Source organism: Acinonyx jubatus, chromosome D2 (genome assembly GCF_027475565.1).
Source record: "Acinonyx jubatus isolate Ajub_Pintada_27869175 chromosome D2, VMU_Ajub_asm_v1.0, whole genome shotgun sequence".
Classification (NCBI taxonomy): domain Eukaryota; kingdom Metazoa; phylum Chordata; class Mammalia; order Carnivora; family Felidae; genus Acinonyx; species Acinonyx jubatus.
In genome coordinates, this window is record NC_069393.1 from 60,195,012 (window position 1) to 60,215,110 (window position 20,099).

At 53.1% G+C, this 20,099-nt stretch overlaps 1 protein-coding gene across 2 annotated transcripts in view; it reads left to right on the plus strand.

Annotated features, from left to right (window-relative positions):
- The window catches only part of NEURL1 (neuralized E3 ubiquitin protein ligase 1), a 79,393-nt gene that overhangs the window by 37,859 nt on the left and 21,435 nt on the right, over positions 1 to 20,099 (plus strand). The window contains exon 1 of one of the 2 annotated variants that reach the window (XM_027062997.2): positions 7,246 to 7,510. The exons of the other annotated variant lie outside the window; for it this stretch is intronic. Coding sequence (XP_026918798.1) covers positions 7,477 to 7,510 — 34 coding nt within the window. The 5' untranslated portion in view covers positions 7,246 to 7,476. Of the gene's footprint in view, positions 1 to 7,245; positions 7,511 to 20,099 lie in introns of those variants that run through there. 2 annotated transcript variants of the gene reach the window in all.

Here is a 20,099-nt window from a genome sequence, read left to right on the forward strand (position 1 = left end):
TCCTATCCCCGCTGATGCCCAATGTCTGACTGTTGGAGTGGGTGGCCCCAGCAGGGGGCAGGGCCAAGGCACAGGAGTAGAGGTGGGGGCTGAGCCAGCTGGTCCTGGGCTCTGCCGTTCCTCAGTAAGCTGGACCTGGGAGGGGCAGGAAGCAGAAGAGAGCCTGAGAGCAGACTCCTCAGAGGCAGGAGGAGGGGCTGAAGGAGGCCCAGGGGGCCCTCCCAGCCCCGGGATGGTTTCTTCTGACTGGGGTGTGTGTGTGTGTGTGTGTGTGTGTGTGTGTGTGCACACGTGTGTGCGTGCGCGCGCGCATGAAGGTGGGGTGGGGGAGGGTGGTCTCTGCCTGCAGAGGAAGGATTTAACCTCCTGCTATCAGCTGCCAGCTTTTCTCATAATCCGGACAGGCCTGCGGGATCAGTTGGGTATGTTTACGCATCTCGGATGGATGAGGCTCATGTCTTGCTCCAGCACATGTGTCCTGTCTCCCGCGTTGCCTTGGGTCTCATCTCTCTGCCTCACCTCCCCCATAAACGTTTCATTGTCTGCCCTTCCTCACCCTCCTCGGCAAGGTCATGATTTAGGGAGCACCTTACGAATTCAGGCCCTGGTAATTTATCACTTGTGATTGATCGCTGGGACAAGGACTGACTTCAAGTTGAAAGTTCACTCTGCCCCTGAACAAAAACAGAGCACTAACCAGGTGACAAGGGACGATGTTTAATCCACTTGCTTAGAAGGACCTACTGTTACTCAGCACTCTGAAATGGTATTTGCATTTCAGGCATGCGTGCAGTAACACGTAAAGCACCAGTGAGTGGTGCACGGTGAGCGGTGCTGAGTAAATGGTGCTCACGGAATGGCGTAGATGGTCATTGTCTATTAAGGCCCTCCTCCTCCCTTTCTTTTCCTCGGTGTAACATGCTGGGTGTGCTGTGTTCATATCCTGCCTCCTACCTCTCTCCTTGCTGAGACCGGGGCAGCAACCTTAGACCCTCTATGTAGTACATAGATTCCTGAGCTCTCTGGGTCTCTGAACAACATCATCGACAGCAATAGTTACTATCACTTGTTGAGCCAAGCACAGGGCCTCAGAGAAGCTCAGGGGGTTGGCCAGTCACGCGGTGGTAGAGCTTGCCTGTCTGACCATAAGATCAGCGCTCCCAACCCGTGCAAGGGTGGGGTGGGCACATCTCTCCACCCTCCCTGGCCAATGATCTAAATCTTACCATAGGCAAATGTTTGCTTCCCGGTAGGGGCTCTGTGGGTGTGGGCTCCGTCTGGCACACTCTGTCCTGGGAATTAAAACCTGGTTTCTTCCTTGTTGTGTCCTTTTTGCCTAGCATGGACGGTGAACCCTCCGTCTGGTCCAGGCTGGCCGGGCTGGCCCTGGGAAGCAGGCGTAGGTGTGTTTGTGTCTTGGAGGGGCTGAGAAAGGGCTGCCTGGCACTGGGCCCAGGGGCTGGGAGGGGCGGCCAAGTCCAGGCCGTTTTCTCAGATTCTCTTTCAGTTTCCGCCCCCGCCTCTGCACCTGTTGTGTTCCCATCATCCTGGGCGGCTGGCAGCTGTCACTGCTGGGGCACCTGTCCCAGCTCCAGAGGACGTCCCATAGACTCCCTGGCTCCAGTTCCTCTGCAGCACATAGCTCATGCTCTCAGCCTGTGTCCCTGTGTGTCTTTATCCTCCTCTCCACGCACACTGCTCTCTTTGTGCACTCTTGTCCTGGTTCTGGGCACGGGAAGAAGCTTTGGGATGGAGGTCCCTGCTTCCCATTCTCCGGCACCAGGCCCGGTCTAACGATGGCCCAGGAACGATGGCCCTGGCAGGTTGGCCTCAAGCCTCAAATGCCAGGTGACTCATCAGTTCGATCGAATTATCACTTGTTCTTGACGAAAAAGATACTATAGTAACCAGGAACTGCCTCCCAGCTCCTCCCCAGCAGGGCTGCTTCCCCTCTCTGACCTCTCTTTATGGACCTCTGCAGATAGGAATCCCGTCTGCCCCCACACCATAAAGAGAAGTTACCCCCTCTCCTTGTCCAGTTTTATCTTTCATGGCTTTGGATGCCCTGACCCGAATGTCAATGGCAGGTTAAGCACCAGAAGACATTAAACCTAAGTTTATGTCCTTATTCTGTATCCATTGTGTGACCCCTGGAAAGTCCACAGCTTACTAGGCCTCATGTGCTACACCTGTAAAATGAGCACGTTACTTCATGGCCTTCTTGAAGGCAGTGATACTGGACCAGAGCTTTCTTGCGGCTCCTTCCCTTCAGGGATCTTGGAATGTGCGATTCTGATGGTTGCTGTTGTTCAGTGAACTTGTTCCATGTTCTTCATCTGCTAGGTCTGCCCTGGACTTTTGAGTTCTGAGAGGGCAGGTTTAGCTGGGGATGTGGGTGATGGGCCTTGGGGGACATGGATGAGGAAGGGCTTGGTGAGGAGTGATGTGGGCTGAGTAGCCTGCCATGGAGACGAAGATGGCACCCAAGAGGGAAGAGGAGCAGGCAGAAGGAAATCAGAAGGCAGGGGGAGAGGGCTCTCCAGAGCTGAGTGGGTTCAGAGAGCCAAGGGGGCGGAAGTTCTCTGCAGCCAGAGATCAGATGCAGCAGGGGGCTAGCCAGAAAGGGAGGGGTTCTTAAGATTGGCAACGTTTCTCCCAGACCAAATTGTTTCCCCAGGACACATGCAGCCCTGCCTTCTGCCTTGTGGGCTCTGAGGCATCGCAGCCCCCATGCAGGTCATGGACAGGTCTACTTTCTGCAAGATTTCCAGGATGGGCTCTCCTGCTAACAGACTGGAAGTCCAGTCTTCCTCCAGTCCTCAGTCTCCCCACCTTCATTAAAGCTCCATCCTGGGGTATCACCCTCCATCCATTGGAAAACTCCTAGGCTCTGCCTCCAAATAGAATCCCTCTGATTCCTTAGGGAAAAGGCACACTGTTCCCTTGTCTGCTCTTTCCCAAGCAAGAAGTCTGCTCTTTCCCAAGCAAGAAGAATCCCTGCCCTTTGGCCTTTTCTGGATAGAGCATGAGTTTTGATGCAGACAGATCTGGGTTTGAGTCCCAGCTTGTCTTGCCTTCAGTGTAGCCTCTCCAAACCTCAGTTTAATTGCCTGCAAGATGGGTAGGTCTCTGTCCTACAGGGATGTTGTGGGGATTCGGTGGGATTATGTATTTGAAATACTTATCACGGTGCGTGGCACATAGTAAGTGCTCAATAAACGGTAGTGTTTATAGCCTCTCCTGTAGATTTACTTATAGATTCTCCATCCCTGTTCATATCCTTTCCATGCCTTCACGTTCCCTTTCACATCCTTTCTAGAGAACAGGTTGCTAAAATAATTCAGCCGGAGGAAAGGAACTCCATTCCTTGATCCCAGCATGGCTTCTGCTTGGCTTCTGTAGGGAAGCAGTTGGGCCTTGCTTACCACTGGGTTCATAGTTGACACTCTGTGAACACTTGATGAGTGAGTGAATGATGTAGGTCAGTGGTTTTCTCGCCCCATTTAGAAACAGAATCCTTTCGCTGAATGAAATTTTTTGTGATGCCCCAATGAATGAAACAGAGAGGGCATGCAGTGCTGGCTGCTGCTTCATCTGTAGAGGCCTGGACACTGCTCTTGGGAGGCGGTAGGGGGGACCCTCAGACACAGGATGTCGCCACTTCCTATTTAAATTGGGGAGTGGATTGTAGGAAACAGGGCCCAGGCCTGCCGGGGAACCCCTTTAGACAGTGGTGTTGTGAAAGCCCAGGGTCCAAGCGCCCCCAGTCCACTCTCCAGTGGCCACAGTGAGGGCCACCACCTACCTGAAGGACTTCTGGTTTGCTGAACTTTCACTCTGTCACCATTCCTGCTTGGTTACTGACCCCCAGTCCTGCTTGCAGAAAATTATGTGGATTCTCTTCCATTCCTGAGATCTTTCCTGAGCACTTGCTCTGTGCAGGCATAATGCTAGGCTGGAGGGGAGAGAGGGCAAGTCAGGTCCAGGCCCATCCCTGCTCACACTCCTGCTTTTTTCCCTGGCGCCTTTTCTTCCTCCGTGCATTCTCCACACCAGATGGCTGGATGACCTTTTAGAAATGCAGGTCTGGTCTTGTTGCTTCTCTGCTGAACCCTCTCAGGGGTTCCCTACTGCTCTCAGAGGGAAGGCCAGATTCTTCACCCTGCTCTTCAAGGCCCTCCTGGTGTGTCCTTTGACCACCTTGGCCTGCCAGTGGAAACTTTCCCCCGGCTCCTGCTGCTGCCTTTGCCCCAGCTGTACCAATCTTGCTTCTAGAATGTGTGGGGCTTCCTCCAGCCACAGTGCCTTTGTACATGTCATGGTTACTCTCTGGAGCGCTCTCTCTCTCTCTTTTTTAAAATGTTTATTTATTTTGAGAGAGAGAGAGAGAGAGAGAGAGAGAGAGAGAGAGAGAGAGAGAGAGAGAGGCAGGCAGAGGCAGAGGGATAGAGAACCCCGAAGCAGGCTTTGTGCTCAGTGCAGAGCCTGACATGGGGATTGATCTCATAATTGTGAGATCATGACCTGAGCCAAAATTAAGGGTTAGCTGTGTAACCCATGAGCCATCAAGGTCTCCCTGGAGCTCTCTCCCTTCAAATCTACCTCCATAGCACATAGACCTACTTATCCTTCACCTTTGCTTTTCGGGAAAGCCAGCCCCAAGCCCCCTGAGAACCCTACTCCTTTGGAACACTTTTCTAGGATTGTGATTCTGTGTACTTTAGTGAGACTGCTTGAGAGATACGTTTCCCTCTGGACTGTAAGTCCTCGAGAGCTAGGGCTTATTACTGATCACCTCTGCACCCCCAACTTAGTGTCTGCTCCATAGTCGTAAGTGCTCATCAGTGTTGGTCAAGTTGAATTGTTCTGATGCACCCAGGGTAAGCAGACAAGGCCACAGCTAGGCATGACCATCTCTGTGTAGGGCAGAGTAACACAAGGGCTTGGGAGAGGTATAGCTTGAGGTCTGAGGAGAGACAAGCTCCAAGAAGGGGGACTTACTCTGCCCCTGGCGTCCCAGGGAGGCTTCTCAGAAGAGGTGTTCCTAGTGATCAGGGAGTGGGAAGACTAGGCTGGCCATGTGAAAGGGGCTGGTGGGGAAGGGCCCAGGAAGGCACATTAAAAGGCAGGCAGGATGAGGGGAGTTGACTCTGCTGCTCTAAGAACAGCTTCCAGAGCAGCCTCTTTTTGCCTTGGTTTCCTCATCTGTAAAATGGGCATAAAAATGCAACTTATCCCTTAGGGTTGTCATGAGGATTGAACAAATTAATGTGTGTAGTGTGCTTAGAACTGCTTGGCACATAGTCCTGTGTTTGCTATTATTATGATTATTTATCCCACAAAAGGAGTTTGGGTTGTTTCCCCCTCTGTTAGACTTTAAATTAGCCTCCTTCCCCCAGAAGAACGGGGTGTGTATGCCACGGAACATGTGCATGTGTACGTGGCTGTGCACAGCCAACAGCAAGATGTGCCTGTACAGAGGGGCAGCCTTGTGTGGAATTGGGTGTCACAGCTCATTCCAGAGAGGAGACTCAGGCATGCCTCTGGTCTGAGAGGAGGATCAGCATACTGGGCTTGTGGACACTTTCACCCAGGGCCTGCCTAGCCCTCTGGCCGGTGACACTAGGTCAGGCCTGAGTGCCCCTCCCCCAGACCAACTCATAGGCGGCAACAGCAGGGTCTTGAGGTGAAGGCTCAGAGCCCAGCACAGCCCCTCATAGTGTCCAGGCCTCTGAGTCCCTTATGATATGGGGCAGCCCCTACCTTTCCCATAGCTCTTTCCCCAACTCCCATGTCTCCGCCCACTGGCCTTCCCTCCCCACCCAGATCTTTCCCTGGGAACCCAGAAGCCTGACCCTGAGGACAGGGGCTGGGGGCTGGGCCGGGGCCCGGGAGAGGCCCTTGTCCTGCAGAGAGCTGCAATGGGTGATGGACTGTGAGATTGTCTAACAGACCCAGGCTTGAGTCGTGACTCTGCTTCTGACCTGGTGGGTCACCTCAGGCAATTTCCTGAGCCTTTCAGAGCCTCAATTTACTTTTCTGTAAAATGGACGTACCTACCAGTAGCGCTTCCCACCTGGAATACAAATGAGATAGTGCATGCAGTGCCTGACACACTGTGAGTGCTCGTTGCACAGAACGGTGTCGTTCTGGTGATTCCCTTGTGCTCCCAGCACTCACGCCTGCCTAGGACTCGAGGGGCCTGCCTTTCTCCCGCCCTCTGCCCTCTCCGCCTGCAACTCTGCCTGCAACCTCTCCCCTAAGTGGGGTGCCAGGTTTTTCACATTCAGGATTTCTCTAGAGACTGCATGAGTCTGTGGGAGCGTGCGTGTGTTGAGTAGGCACATTGCAAGGTGTGTGTGTAACGGTGCGAGTGTGTGTCTGGTGGGCAGGAGGTAGGTAAGTGTGCATGGTGGTGAATGCTTATGCGAGCCTGGGTTTGTGCATATACGTGGGGCGTGGTGCAGACAGGTAGTTAGGTTGCTGACACACATTACCATTAAAGGGACCGTTGGTGTGGAGGTGAAAGCGTGGATCCCTGGGCTTCCATCCCAGCCCTGCCACTTTCTGGGTTGGTAACCTGCCTCTGCCTCACTTTTCTCATCTGGAAGATAATAATAATAATAATAATAATAATAATAATGGTACCTATTGATGACAATAGTGACCTCTTCACTCAGCCAGTGAGGACTTAAGGAGTTAATACTCCTAAAGCATTTGCAGTCAAGCCTGGAAGAAGAAGCCATGTTAGCTGTTTGTTATTAAGCTCCACTAGCCCGACTGTAAGCCCCTTGAGGATAGGACAATGTGTTTTGCTCACCATGGAACCCTCATTGCCTTGCCCATTGTCTGCAAGTAGGAGGTGCATAATGACACGTGAATGGCTGTAAGCCTGGGTGAATGGGGAGGTTGTGTGCATGTGTGTGTATCTGTGATGAAGTGGGGAATGAGCATATGTGCGTGCACACGCGTTCGTGTGTGTGTGTGTGTGTGTGTGTGTGTGTGTGTGTGTCTGCTCTGGTTGGGGCATCTCCAGTGCTTTCTGGAGCTTGGCTATTTCAGGAAGCCTCTAGTCTCCTCCTCCTTATGTAAATAAACATGACAGATCCCATTGCCTGTACCAGTGTGGGGAGGTGGGGGAGGCTCCGGGAGTGGGTGGGAGCCTGGAGGCGGCAAGCTGGGCCAGAGGGGTGTGCTTGTGTGTGCGTGAGTGTGTGTGTGTGTGTGTGTGTGTGTGTGTGTGTGTGAAAGAGAGAGAGAGAGCGTGTGTGTGTGTGTGTAGCTGGCCTTGCGGGCAGGAGCCGTGTGCGGGAGGGAGTTTGTGGGGACACGGGAGGGGCGGGCTCTGCCCTGCCATGCCGGCTGCTGGCCGCGGGGGGAGGAGGAGGGGCAGGAGGAGGGGAGCTGGCGGCTAGGGTGGCTCGGTGACGAGGCCAGCCGGCCAAACGAAGGTGGCCGTGCTGCCCGCTGCCTGCGATGGGGGGACAGATCACCCGGAGCACTCTCCACGGTAAGGCCCCAGCTGATGCTAGGGGGTCTGCCCGGTCCCAGCCTGGGGACCACCTGGGGAGGCTGGAGCCCGGGACACTCGGGTGAGGGCATGATCATTCCCCTGCCTCTTTATTCCTTGGTGGGCTCTGGGGCCGTGGGAGGGGGCGCTTTTGGGTGGTTGGCACTGGGGAAAGCAAGGGAGCCTGGAGAAAGCAGGAAGAGGTGGGCTTTCTCTGGCAGCCGGCAGAGGTCAGGCAGCTAAGTCTCCCCACAAAGTCTTGTTGTCCTCTTACCTTCTTGGGGTGCTGACCAGCCCCGACATGGGATGTGAGGCCCTGGGTCTCCATATCCCCCTCTCCTAAAACTGAGGCAAACCGTAGTTAGACAGCTGGGGGGACGCGTTTATAATCCTGGGATGCAAGCCATGGAGGTCAGTGCTGTGTTCCATGATGGAGACGTGGAGAGATGTGTGGGCACACACGTGTGTGCGTAAGTGTGTGTGTGTGTGCCTGTGCTCACAAGGGTGCATTGGAGGTGTCCGTGGGTGTGTACCTGTGCCCGCTTGTGCCTAACACACGGATGTGCAAGTGACAGCCCCCCACATTGCCTGACCTCAGTTCTCAAAGCGTATGCTCTTCTGGGGAGGCCAGTGAACTTCTGACCCCTGGGGTGTATGTCCACGGTCAGACAGACGGACAGGCGGGCAGGTGAAGGGGTGGAAGGGAGGAGCACTGGTTGGCCCTCTACTTGCAGAGCTGCTTTGTGACCCGGCTCCTGTCCCCTCAATCTGCCTGGCTCAAGCGCTGTGGTCTTGGGAGTAACATGGCCGATGTGGCACCAGACCCAGAAGGGAAAGACTTCCCAGGGACTTGTTTTGTCATTGCTGGGCCCCGGGAGCTGGGGTTTCTGTACAAACTGGTTGGTGCCAGAACAGTGTGGGCTGACCTTGGGCAGTCCCTGCCACACTGCCCTGTGTCCCCTGCTCCCCCCTCGGATGGGGTGTTAGGAGATGGGGCAGCCTCCATCTGCTGAGTCCAGTGGGCACTAAGGAACCTGGGTGGGGCCCAGGAAGGAGGGAGGGTGGTGGCAGGAGCGATCGGGAAGCTGTGGCTGGGGACCGGTGACCAGGTGGCTTCTCTCCCTTCCAGGCTCTGCACTTTGAGAGAGTAATTTCTAATTAAAAAAGAAAAAGGCAGGAAAGGAGACATGGGAAAAACAAATCATTGGCTCTCTTAAAAGGAAATAAATTTTGTCCTGGGCCTGGAGGGCTAAGTGACAGATGGAAGGTCCTGGAAGACACATAATCCGGAGCCGGCCAGTGGCCTGGGCCTTGGCCTGAGACTCAGACTAGGCTGACCTGGGCCCGGCTCTGCGTGTCTGTGGCACGGGGGCTCCTCTCAGAGCTCACTGGCCCCAGCATGGCCTGTTGGCAGAGGGTCTGGAGCGGACTGGCATTTTCCACTGGAATCAGACTTGGGCAAGCCTGTGGCCTGGGAAGGACAGAGAGGCCCTCCAAACAGGCCCAGGATGCAGCACACTGTCCTCCAGCTGCCTTGGAGCACAGGCAAGACCGCCCGAGCCAGGATATGGCCTTCAAGAGCTCATGCTGTGGAGTAGATAGGCACGTGTCATAGTGAGGCCAGGTGTCTTCTGGAGCCTCGGTTTTCTCACCTGTTAATGGGGCTCATAGTAGTACCGTCTTCATAGGATTGTTGTGAGGGTTACGTGGGAGAGTATGAATAAAGACGGAACATGGGGAAAACCAAAAGGGCTTGGAAAAGCATTCTGAGGCCAGGGTCATATCCGGGACAGGAGGATACCTGGGATATGCGGAGAATTCTAGGAGTGGGGGGCATCCAGGCCGGGTGGACGTTGGCGAGTGCTAATCAAGTGTCTCATCTGCTTTACCCTCCTTCCCTCCCCCACCCTCAGCCAATACCACCCCCCTTAGGCTGGGCCTTCCACCAAGCTGGCCCAGACCCTTGCTTCAACTTACCATCAACACGAGTAGGAGAGGGGAGTTGGGGGTTGTGGAGAGGGCATCTTTGCCTGTGTCCCATTGTCCCTTAGCCGGAACCTCTGCTTGCACGTCCTCACATGTCCTCGCCCGCATCCACAGCTGCTCAGGCCCACACCTATGCACCGGCTATCCCGGCCGCTGTGGCTTTAAAACTCTTCCCGGGAGGCGTGTTGGGGGAAGTGGGAGATTCAGGGGTATCGCTCCTTGCTCGGGGCGCCCTCAGCCCACACCCGATTCCCTAAGAATAGTTACGTACTTCTCGGTTGTATTTTCACCATGGGCCTTGGGATTTGGGTGTGGTGTGAACCCAGGTTTTGGATCGCTGGGCGACAGAGGTGAGGGGGCTGTGACAGTGGTATGTTTGTGGACATGTTTGGTTGTCTGTGTTTCTGGTGTCTGCAGATCGTGTATGTGTGTTTTGGGCCTCTGTGTGTGTACTGAGTGATGTGTACATATCTGTCTAATATTTAAGGGATTTCATGCTTTGCCTTCGCTTCCACATGTGAGCAGCCACATTTATGTTGCCCTGTGCCTGGGCCGTGTACTTGTTATTCTGTAGATAGATGTCCGGGTTTCTGCACGAGGTGTGTGCATACGTGTGTGTGTGTGTGTGTGTACTCGTGCGCGGGCTGGTGGTGAGGAGTTGGGTTCCTCTGGGACCGGCCTGGCAGGAGACCCATGGGAAAAATTAATTCCCATTTGGAAAATGGTTTCGGCAGTTACATGCTTGATGTCTTTCATCAGGCAGATTTCCAGAGCGGCTCCTAGTCTTGAGGGCAGGATTGGGGGCGGGCGAGCACCGAGGGAGGCAGCAGTGATACTGAGAGGCCTCTCCTCCCCTCCCTCCCTCCCCTGCCCTTCCCTCTTCTTTCTTTGCCTTCCTCCTTCACCTCCTTCAGTGCTCCCCCACCAGCAAGGATAGGCCCAGTGCTGAGGGGCTGATGGGTGGATGACACACACATATTCACCCAGATGTATGTATCACCCCCACGTTGATCTCTGGACCAACAAGCCCTAGATGCTGGGGTGCAGGGACTTGAGAGATGGTTCCCACTCTGTCCTTTCGCAGAGGGGGATGCTGTGGCCCAGAAGGGGAAATGGTTGGCTGAGGTCACGGAGCTGGTGGCGTCAGGGGAAGCCAGGCCTTGTCCCTTCTCAGTTGGCTTCCCGCTTGTCCTCTTTGGGTTCCTTAATTCTCAAATGGGCAGCAGGGGAAAGGGCATCCTCTGGCCTTATGAGACCCTGGGATTAGCACAGAGGGAGCTGCCTGACTCCTGGAAGGGGCTCTGGAGGCTTAGGCCAAGGTGAGCTCACAGGTGTGGTGGCTCAGCTTGATCTGACTTATTCTCTTAATCCAGCTCCTCTGTGTCTGGCACCCAGTGAGCACCAAGCAGATCCTTGGTCATTGAGTAAGAGGGAAGAGTGGGTGGCTGGACCATATGGCAGTTGGAACTGTGGGTGGCTGGGAGGCAGGTGGGATGGAGCTGTCAGGGACAGCTTCAGGGATGTGAGTCCTGAGCTGGGCAGTGAGGCCAGGCAAGGCTAGACAGGAAGAGGACGGTGGGGCAGGTGTTCTTGGTGAGAGTTTGAATCCTGGTCCACTGGCCATGTGACTTTGGGTCAGTCCCTTCATCTGAGTCTCATTGTCCTCTTCTGTACATTGGGGATGGTAAGGTTTACCCTGAAGGTTGGTAGAAAGATTAAGTAAGCTAATGAGTATTAAGTATACCCTGTGCATAGTAAGCACCCTATAAATGGATGTGTCCCTATGAAGGTTTCCGTGGAGGCTCCTCCAGGCCTCTGTATGTTCGTGAGCGTATACACACACATGCACCTGGTGCCTCTAAGGACCAAGAATATCTCTGCGCCCTCCAACCCTGATGAGTCCCTGGGACAGAATGTTCCTAGATGCTTGTGTCCACCATCAGGCATGCCCACATGTACATGCATGCACACATGAGTGAGTACGGATCTGTGTAAGGGGAGGGTGATGGTCTAGGTAGTGTGTGGATTTATGTGACTGAGCCATGCTTCCACCCAGAAACCCACATTCTCTCAGGCTTGGCCTGGGGACTTTGGGGAGATGCTGGGAAGACAAGGACCTGGAGCTGAACCCAGAATAGTTACCATCTGGAATCCCCTTCTGGAATCTTGGGGTAGGATGGGGGTGGGGGAAAAAGAGGGCTGGTCCCCTCCCAGCAGTGAGGATATGGGGAGGCACAGCTGTATGCACATCTGGCTGCTGGAAAATGTCGGACTGGGATGTCTCACAGAAAGAGTGAGAATGGGAGGCTCAGTGTGGGGATTAACTTGGTGACAAAGGTGCCAATCTTGCCCACTCCCTGCTACCCTCCTTCACCCAGCTTGTCATCATGGATTCATTCATACTTCCAGGGAGAAGCAGGGCCTGCTGTAGGCTTAGCCGGGGCTCTAGGGGAGATGGTAGGCCTACATGTCCCCTAACCCTGAGTCACAAAGGCGTGTGTACATGGAGGCTGCAGAGGTCATGGAGAAACCAACTAGAGTGGACTGGAGGGTTCGTGTAGTAGAGAGAGGACGCTGGCCAGCTAGCTGGGGCTCGCCGAAGGTGGCTTTGCAGTGTGTTATCTGCATTCAGAACTTAGTTCTGTCACTTACCAGCTACGTGATCTCAGGCCAGTTATGACCTCTCAGAGCCTCTGTTTCCTTATCTATAAAGTGGGACTAATTGACACTGCATTGCTGCATAACGTACCTATTGTTGTATAGCAAATTACCCCAAAAGTTAGTGGTTTAAAACAGCAAACATTTCATTATCTCAGTTTCTGTGGGTCAGGAATCTTGACACAGTTTAGCTAGATACCTCCAGCTTAATGTATTTTGGGAGATTACAGTCAAGTTATTGGCTGGGGCTGTGGTCTCATCTGAAGGCTTGCCTGGAGGGGATCCATATCCATGCTTACGTGGTGATGGGCAGTTCTTGGTCCCTTGCCACACAGGCTTCTGCACAGGGTTATCTCAAGACATAGGATCTGGCTTTCCCCCAAGGGAGAAACCCAAGAGAGGCAAGAGAGTAACCAGGATGAAAGCTGAAGACTTTTTATACCCAGTCTTGGGCATGACCTCCTATTACTTCAGCAGTATTTCATTCATTAGGAGCAGTATTCCATTCCACTCTACACCCAAGGGGGCAGGGATTGCAAAAGGGGACGACTTCCAGGAGGCAGATGTGTGGATCATAGGGGCCACCTTAGAAGCTGCTTCTTCCAGACACCTGCCTTGCAGGAACTGAGACAGTGAGGTGAGCTTGTATGTGAAGGGCATCTGAAACCAAAGAAAGAACTAACTTTCATGACTTTCCCTTTCTTCTTTTTCCTGCAGGCAAGTGGGGGAGCTGTTGAAGGTTCTTAGGCACGTAGTGTGGGGTCTTGGTGCTGGGCAGTGAAGGAAGCTGTCCTTTTAGCACCCCTTTCTCTGATTTCTCCACAGGACACCAGAAAGGGCAGGGCACAGAGTAGGTACTCCCTGGACACTTGCCAATTGGTCAGTGGATTGAAGAATCAAACAGTGGCAGTTCATTCAACAATTTGCATTGAGCCCCCACACCGTGCTCTGAGCTAGGCACTGGGGAAACAGCGGTTTCTGCCCTCGGGAGGCTCAGGGTCCATCAGGGAGACAGACACAAATAACCCTGCAGCCTTTTCTTGCCGGAAAGCTGCACTGCAGAGCACGGAAAATGATCCGAGTGACTCTTCTCAACTCCCAAGGATGGCACGCACCCAGAACCATTCTGGATGTGGAGAAGACAGATCAGTGCGTTGCCTACAGTGGGTGCCTCAGGGCATTTGCACTTAATTCTATGGAGGAGCCAGAGTTGAAAGAGGCTACTTGGGTGCTGGATGCTGTTAGGGGTTTGTGGGTGGAGTCCCTGGGGGTCCATAGCAGGGCCCTCAAGCTAGTCTAGGGGAAAGTGGGCTTTAAAATCAAGGTCTAAAGGGGCACCTGGGTGGCTCAGTCAGTTAAGCGTCTGGCTCAGGTCATGATCTCGCAGTTCATTTGTTCGAGCCCTGCATTGGGCTCTGTGCTGACAGCCCAGAGCCTGGAGCCTGCTTCGGATTCTGTGTCTTTCTCTCTCTCTACCCCTGCCCCACTTGTGTTTTCTCTCTCTCTCTCTCTCTCCTTCTCTCAAAAATAAATAAATATTTAAAAATAAATAAATGAAAAAAAAATCAATGTCTAAAGAATGAGTGAGAGAAAGGCAGGTACATGGGTGGGAAGGAGGACGGAAAGGTTCCCAGCAGAGAAATGGGGTTGGACCAAGCCTGGAAGCAAGAGGCAAGTGAGGGAAGTGGGCCCCTTTAAGGACCCCAGAGAAGTTCACATCTGCCCCGTTCTACCATCATCTCTCCCACCCAGGCTCCCTGTCTACCTTCAAACAGGCTTCCACCCTTCAAACTGGCTTCCACAGTCTTTACCCCAGAGAGAGTCCTATACAGTGCATGCAGTCCAGGGTTAGGGCATTTGGGAGGAGAGAAAACAGGAGTGTCTGGGATGAAAAGAACGGGTCATTTCCTACAGGGGTGTTTGCTGCTTTTATAGGAAAAAAATAAGACCTTATGCTGGGACCGGGTGTTCAAGTGCACAACATTTTCCCACGTCTAGGAACTCACTGGGTCCTCACAACAACTTGGAGAGATGGGCAGGGCAGCTATGATGACCCTGTGTTTTACAGAGAAAGAAATCAAGGTCCAGAGAGGCGAAGTGACTTGCCCAAAGTCACAGAGCGTGTCTGTGGCATGGCCAGGGATCTGAACCCAGGGCCTCCTGACTCTAGGGTCTGTGTTCTATGTCCTCTGACCCTTATTATCCAGGAAGTGAGACAGCCCCCCTTCACAGGAAGTGCAAACAAGTGTGCCAGCCCTGGTATTCAGGCCCACAGGTTCAGAACAAGGCGATCCTGAACACGGTGAGATTCCGTCTTGAAAGATGGTTGGGAAGTAGAGAGGTGAAGGTGGGAGAGGGAAAGAAGGTGTGTGTATGTGTGGGGGGGGGGATAGCTTGAGCACAGGTGTGGAGGTATGAGAGCACAGATTGATGTCAGTACCAATAATAATCATTATTGTTATATAATAAGTATTAATTTTCGTCATTATTAATACAGCTAATAGCTGCTAAATAATAATAAATGAAAATTAATATTATTTTAGCAACCACTTCCTGGGTTAGTTTTAAGATCCCATGAAGAAGATCTGCCATGATCCCCATTTTACAGATGAGAAAAGCGAGGCTCCAGAGGTCTTACAGTTAGTGACAGAGCTGCTGGGTTTGGAGGCAGCAGACCTGGGTTCAGATCTGGGCTCTTTACTCTGGCTGGGTAACTCCACTTCTGAGGACCTGTGTCATAGCGGCACTGGGGGCGTAATGAAGACCCTGCCTGTTAAGTCATATAGAGGTTGGTCATTGTCATTAGCATTGCTCTCTCCCTGTCTCTCCTGGGCAGCCCACCTCAGCCTGGCCTGGGCCTCTGGGGCTCTGCCAGGATAGCTCTGGAGCAGAGCTTGGCCGGGGCAGTGGGGAGGAGGTCACTCTGGAGGCTGCATTGTATCTGGGCCTCTCTCCCAGGGACCCCACCGAGAGGCAGGAATGTGGTCCAGAGCTAGCTGAGGGTCACCTGGAAGGCAGGCCAGGCTTGTGTCTGGCACCTCATAAATGCCCAGGAGGAATGGCTGTGGAGGCGGGGGAGTTTCCATTGTGTCAGCAGCAGCCTCGCCTGAGGGGGAAGAGTGCTCCCACTGTGGCTCCTGAGAAGCTTGTAAACCTGTCACTAAAGGGGGCCTCCCTGAGAGCTCTGTTGGGAGCCAGATGGTGAGACTGGGGCTCCACCAGGACCATTGGCTGCTGGGGGAGTAGTGTCCGAGCATCTTGAGGTCCTTTTGTTGTGGCTGCTCCCCCAGCTGGGACTGGCCCAGTGCCTTCTCCACAAAGCCTTTCCCCACTACTCCTGCCATCTTGGATTCATGGGGAAAATGGGCTGCAGTATTAGATGCTGAGTAGGGTAAAGGACCCCTAAATAGCACCGGAAGACCAAGGTTCAAGACCCAGGTCTGTTTCTTAATTGCTGTGTGAGCTCAAGCAAGCTGATTAACCAGTCTGAATCATAACTCATCTGTAGAATGGAGACCTTAAGGGTCATAGTGTCTGTCGAAGTGCAGAGAGGGAGCCCTTTTGGATGGTGTAGGGAAGAAGCCTTGCCCCAGCCACCCCTCTGGCCCTTAATATCAGAGCTGTGCTCAGGGTTAATTCTCATTCTGCTTTCTCTCCTTCCTCCTCACTGGACCATGATGCCAGCTGAGGTGGAGGAGGGAGATAGCAGGGGTTGGGGAGACGGTGAACACCTTGGTCTGGACCACCATGTTGGACACCTTGGAGGGCACAATTTGTCTTATTATCTGTGCAAACAGCACCCCCTGGAGGCATGCAGGACAGAGCCTTGGTGGCTGTATGTGGAGGCCCTGGCCCTTGTTCAAAGAGAGTGATGAGGCCCCACTAAGGCCCTGGTGGCAGGGAGGACAGGAATGGGCGGAGCCCAGGGATGCTTCTTTCTCAGGTGGGATCAGCAGGTCGGATGTGCGATGCTCAAAGACTCCACTGGGGCCTGGGAGCATGGAGGGCTGGTGGGGTAGGGTCAGGAGTTCAGCTGGGGTCTGCCAGGTGGCAGGTGACCGTGGTCACTTGGAGATACCCAGCAGGCCAGAGAGGGTTTTCACATCATCTCCACAGAGGTGGCACGGTGGCTTTGATTACTCAGAGCTGAGTGCAGAGAGAAGGGGCAGAGGACAGCCCCGGAAGCTACACTGTGGGCAGGAGGAGGCAGGCACAGGATTTTGCATGTCCAGGAATCAGTGAAGGTGCTTTGCAGCTGCCAAAATGCTCCCCTCATACCCACTTGAGAGGTTTAAGGCTGAGAGCGGCCGGCCCGAGCAGGCTTTCGGGTTTCCTGTTTCATGGTCCCAATCCTAGGCACTGCCTGCGGTGGGGTGATGGGGGCTGTGGCGGTCAAAGATTGCAGCCTCCCTTTCCTCCATCTCAGTGAAGACCTGATTTGTTAGTTGTTGTAGTTAGTGTTGCTTTTGAGGTATTCTTTATAGACAATAGCAGTCATTCTCTTTAAGTGCATACTTTGGGGAGTTTTGACAAATGTGTAAGTTGTGTGAGCACTGCCACAGTTAAGCTAGAACATTTCCATCACCACGAAAACTCCCTTTGTGCCCCTGTGTCTTCCTCTTGCCCAAACTCCAGTACCCACTGGTCTCTCTAGCCTCATAGTTTTGCCTGTTCCAGAGCATTCTACAAATGGAATGAGCACCTGTGCAGCCTTGGAGGCTGGCTTTTGTCAGCACGGTTTTGAGGCTCCTCTTTGTCATACCGTTATCATTCACTGTTCTTGCAGAGTGGGATTCGCTGTGTTCCTGCACCACATTTTACATCCAGCCATGTGTGAGGGTAATGTATGAAACGTGGTTTGCATTTCTGTTTTGGTGGCATATACATGTGTATCATGAAAACAACGTAATAGAATGCCAGGTATCCCCTCAGTGTACTACTTGAAATGATTTTACATGATACATGGATGAACAGTTTTTTCCATATTTTACCAGATTGTGAGCTTATTTTATTTTATTTTATTTTATTTTATTTTATTTTTTAAGTTTATTTTTGAGAGAGAGAGAGAGAGCGAGTGAGCGGGGAAGGGGCAGGGAGAAAGGGAGAGAGAATCCCAAGCAGGTTCCGCACTGTCAGCACAGAGCTTAATACAGGGTTCAAACTCACGAACCCAAGATCAAGACATGAGCCGAAATCAAGAGTCGTATGCTTAACTGACTGAGCCACCCAGGTGCCCCAGTTGTGAGCATATTTTAATGTGCATTAAAAAAAAAATGTGTCCAGCACACCAAACCCATGCTTTCTTGGCCGATTTAATGCTTCATGGCTAAGACTCATGCCTTGCTGGTGCATTGCCCGCATTTGACGGCTAGAGCCTCTTTCTGCCAGCTGTGTGACCTTGGGTAAGCTGCTCAATGTCTCTGAGGCTTTAGATTCTTCATCAGTAACATGGGCTAGTAATGTCCCTCCATCCCTGTTAAATTTGCTGTGAGGATGAAACCAGTAAGTGTAGGTAAAACTCCCCGTTCAGAGCCTGGCACCTATCAGCACTTGGCTGCTGTTATTATTAGATGCATATGGCCCATGGGCGCTGGGTGTATGATTTATGTGTACTGTTTTGTACATCTCTGTGTACATGAATGTGTGTGTGTGCACGGTACATGTGTTAATGTGGGATTCCTGGCATAAGGGATAAGGGAAGGGATAAGTCTCGTAGGGTCTGGATTACCTTCATGTGCTCACAGGTGTATGTGTGTGCCCATGAATGTGCCTTTCTGAGGCCACATGTCTGGGTGTACATTGTGTCCCCGGGCTCCAGGGTTTCCTTATCCTTACTTCTCCATCTTTCTGCTGTCAGCCAGGATGGTGGGCCTGTGCTACCCTTCTCCACCCAAAATTCTGCCTGTGGAAGGGAGGCCCCGGGGAATGGTCCTCCCAGGGCCTAGGTCTCTGGTCCCTGGGTGTCTCCACCATATTTGCCCAGAGCTAGTATTTTCTAGCTCTTTATGCAGGACGGTAGGACCCCACCCAGGATGGTGGGAAGGAGAGGAAGTGTTTTAAAGGAAGCTGAGGTCCTGCAGTTGGTCCCTGGATTCTGAGCAGAGGCTGGGAAAGAGTCCCATGGGAGAGGCTCCAAGCTGCTGGGCTCAGCATGTTTAAAAAACTGCTTTATTGAGTTATATTGACATATGTTTAACCACATGTGTTTAGAGTGTATAATTGGGTGGGTTTTTACATACGTATACACCCACGAAACCATCACTATAAGCCAGATGGTGAACATATCCGTCATCCCAAACACTCCCTCATGCCCCTTGATAATCTCTCCCCCTCCCCCCCACCCTTCCCAGGTAACCTCCAATCTGCTTGTTATCACTAGAGCTTAGTGTGCATTTCTTAAATTGGGACAAATGGGACAGGGTGTGGGCAGGGCAGGGGGCAGTGGCTGAAAGGAACAGAGGCCCTGTGGTTACTCCGTGGATTGTGTTTGCTTATCTTTAAGAACCGGCTTATTTCACTCAGCATAATTATTTTGAAATTCATGTTCCTGCTCGTATCAGTAGTTCATTCCTTGCTTACCACTGAGTAGTATTCCACTGTATAGACCTACCACAATCTCTAATCCATTTATTATGGTTTTTGAAACTGAGAGTCAAGCTGTGTCTGAAGCTGGCCTGATCCCAATGTGTACCTCTCCCAGGCAGGGTACCTGTAGGTCACCTGTAGCCACGCTGTGCCCTTCACCCCAAGGGTCTCCTTCCCTGGAATGACCTCCCCTGCTCTGCGCTATCCAGGGCCCACTCAGCCTCTTCCAGGTAGCCTTCTCAGACTGACTGGGTCTCCTCTGGGCAATTCTCGCGTTTATTGCATAGTGGTCTTCAAAGGCCTTGAGCACTGTTCTGTGATTCTAGTCTTTTCTCCTTAGTGAAAACAAGGGGAACTCCTCTTTGTTCCAGCCCTACCTCCCACACACAGGATGTCTGACCAGCCATGGACTGTGGACACTCGGGTCTGGGCCCTCTGGGAAGAAGGAAGCAAAGATGCAAAGTGATGCAAAGTGATGCAAACATGGCCTGGACTGAAGGCTGCGTCTTCCTAGCTCCGGACATTCCTCTCTCCATCGCCTTTTCCTCCCAGTCTTCCTCTCCTTCCTGGAAACCCTTCCTCCCCTTTAGGGAGCAGAAGGCATCGGGGACAGGCCGATGCGGACTGAGCTTTCTGCATTATTAAATCACTGCCATGGAGGAACCCAACTCTGAAACATCCCAGAAGGCCTCTGTCACATTCTGTGGTTTCCTACTTCCCCAACCCCATCTTCCCCATCCTCCTTGTGTCTCTCTCCTCAAGTTGATGGCATGGGCAGGGGCTGCCCTTCCTGATGGATGGGACACAGATCTTGGGGAAGAAATGAACATCCCCCACTTCCTTGCCCCCTACTGCCAGGACTGCATTAACACTCCCAGCGCTGCTGACACACGTCTTAGAGCCACAGGGTAGAGGCCGCCTATGCCGGAGCAGGGAAGTGACTTCCCTAAGGTCACACAGCCAGTCAGTGACAGACCCAGGCCACGCGATACCTCGTCCATGTTGCTTCCTCTCTCTGCCCCGTCTCCTGGACACCACCCTTACGTGCTTGTAACGTGCCTTCTCCTGGACCAAGCCCTGTCCTGTACTCTATCCCATTGTGGGGTGAGGTAGAACTGTGTGTAGGAGAAAGCAGCGTGCCTCCCTGGCCAGAGGCTCTTGAGGCAGATCCGGGTTCCATTAGGAAGCCTGGGTGCAGAGGCCTACCTGTGTGCAAGACGTTGTGGGCATGGGGGTGGTATAAAGCAGGAAGGCGGCTCAGGGTGGAGGGAAGCCGCCCCGAAGGAGGGAAGTGGCGGGCGTGGTCCTGGGGCTGCTGCTGCGGAAGCTGCCGCACCCACCTTGCTGGTCTCCCAGGGCA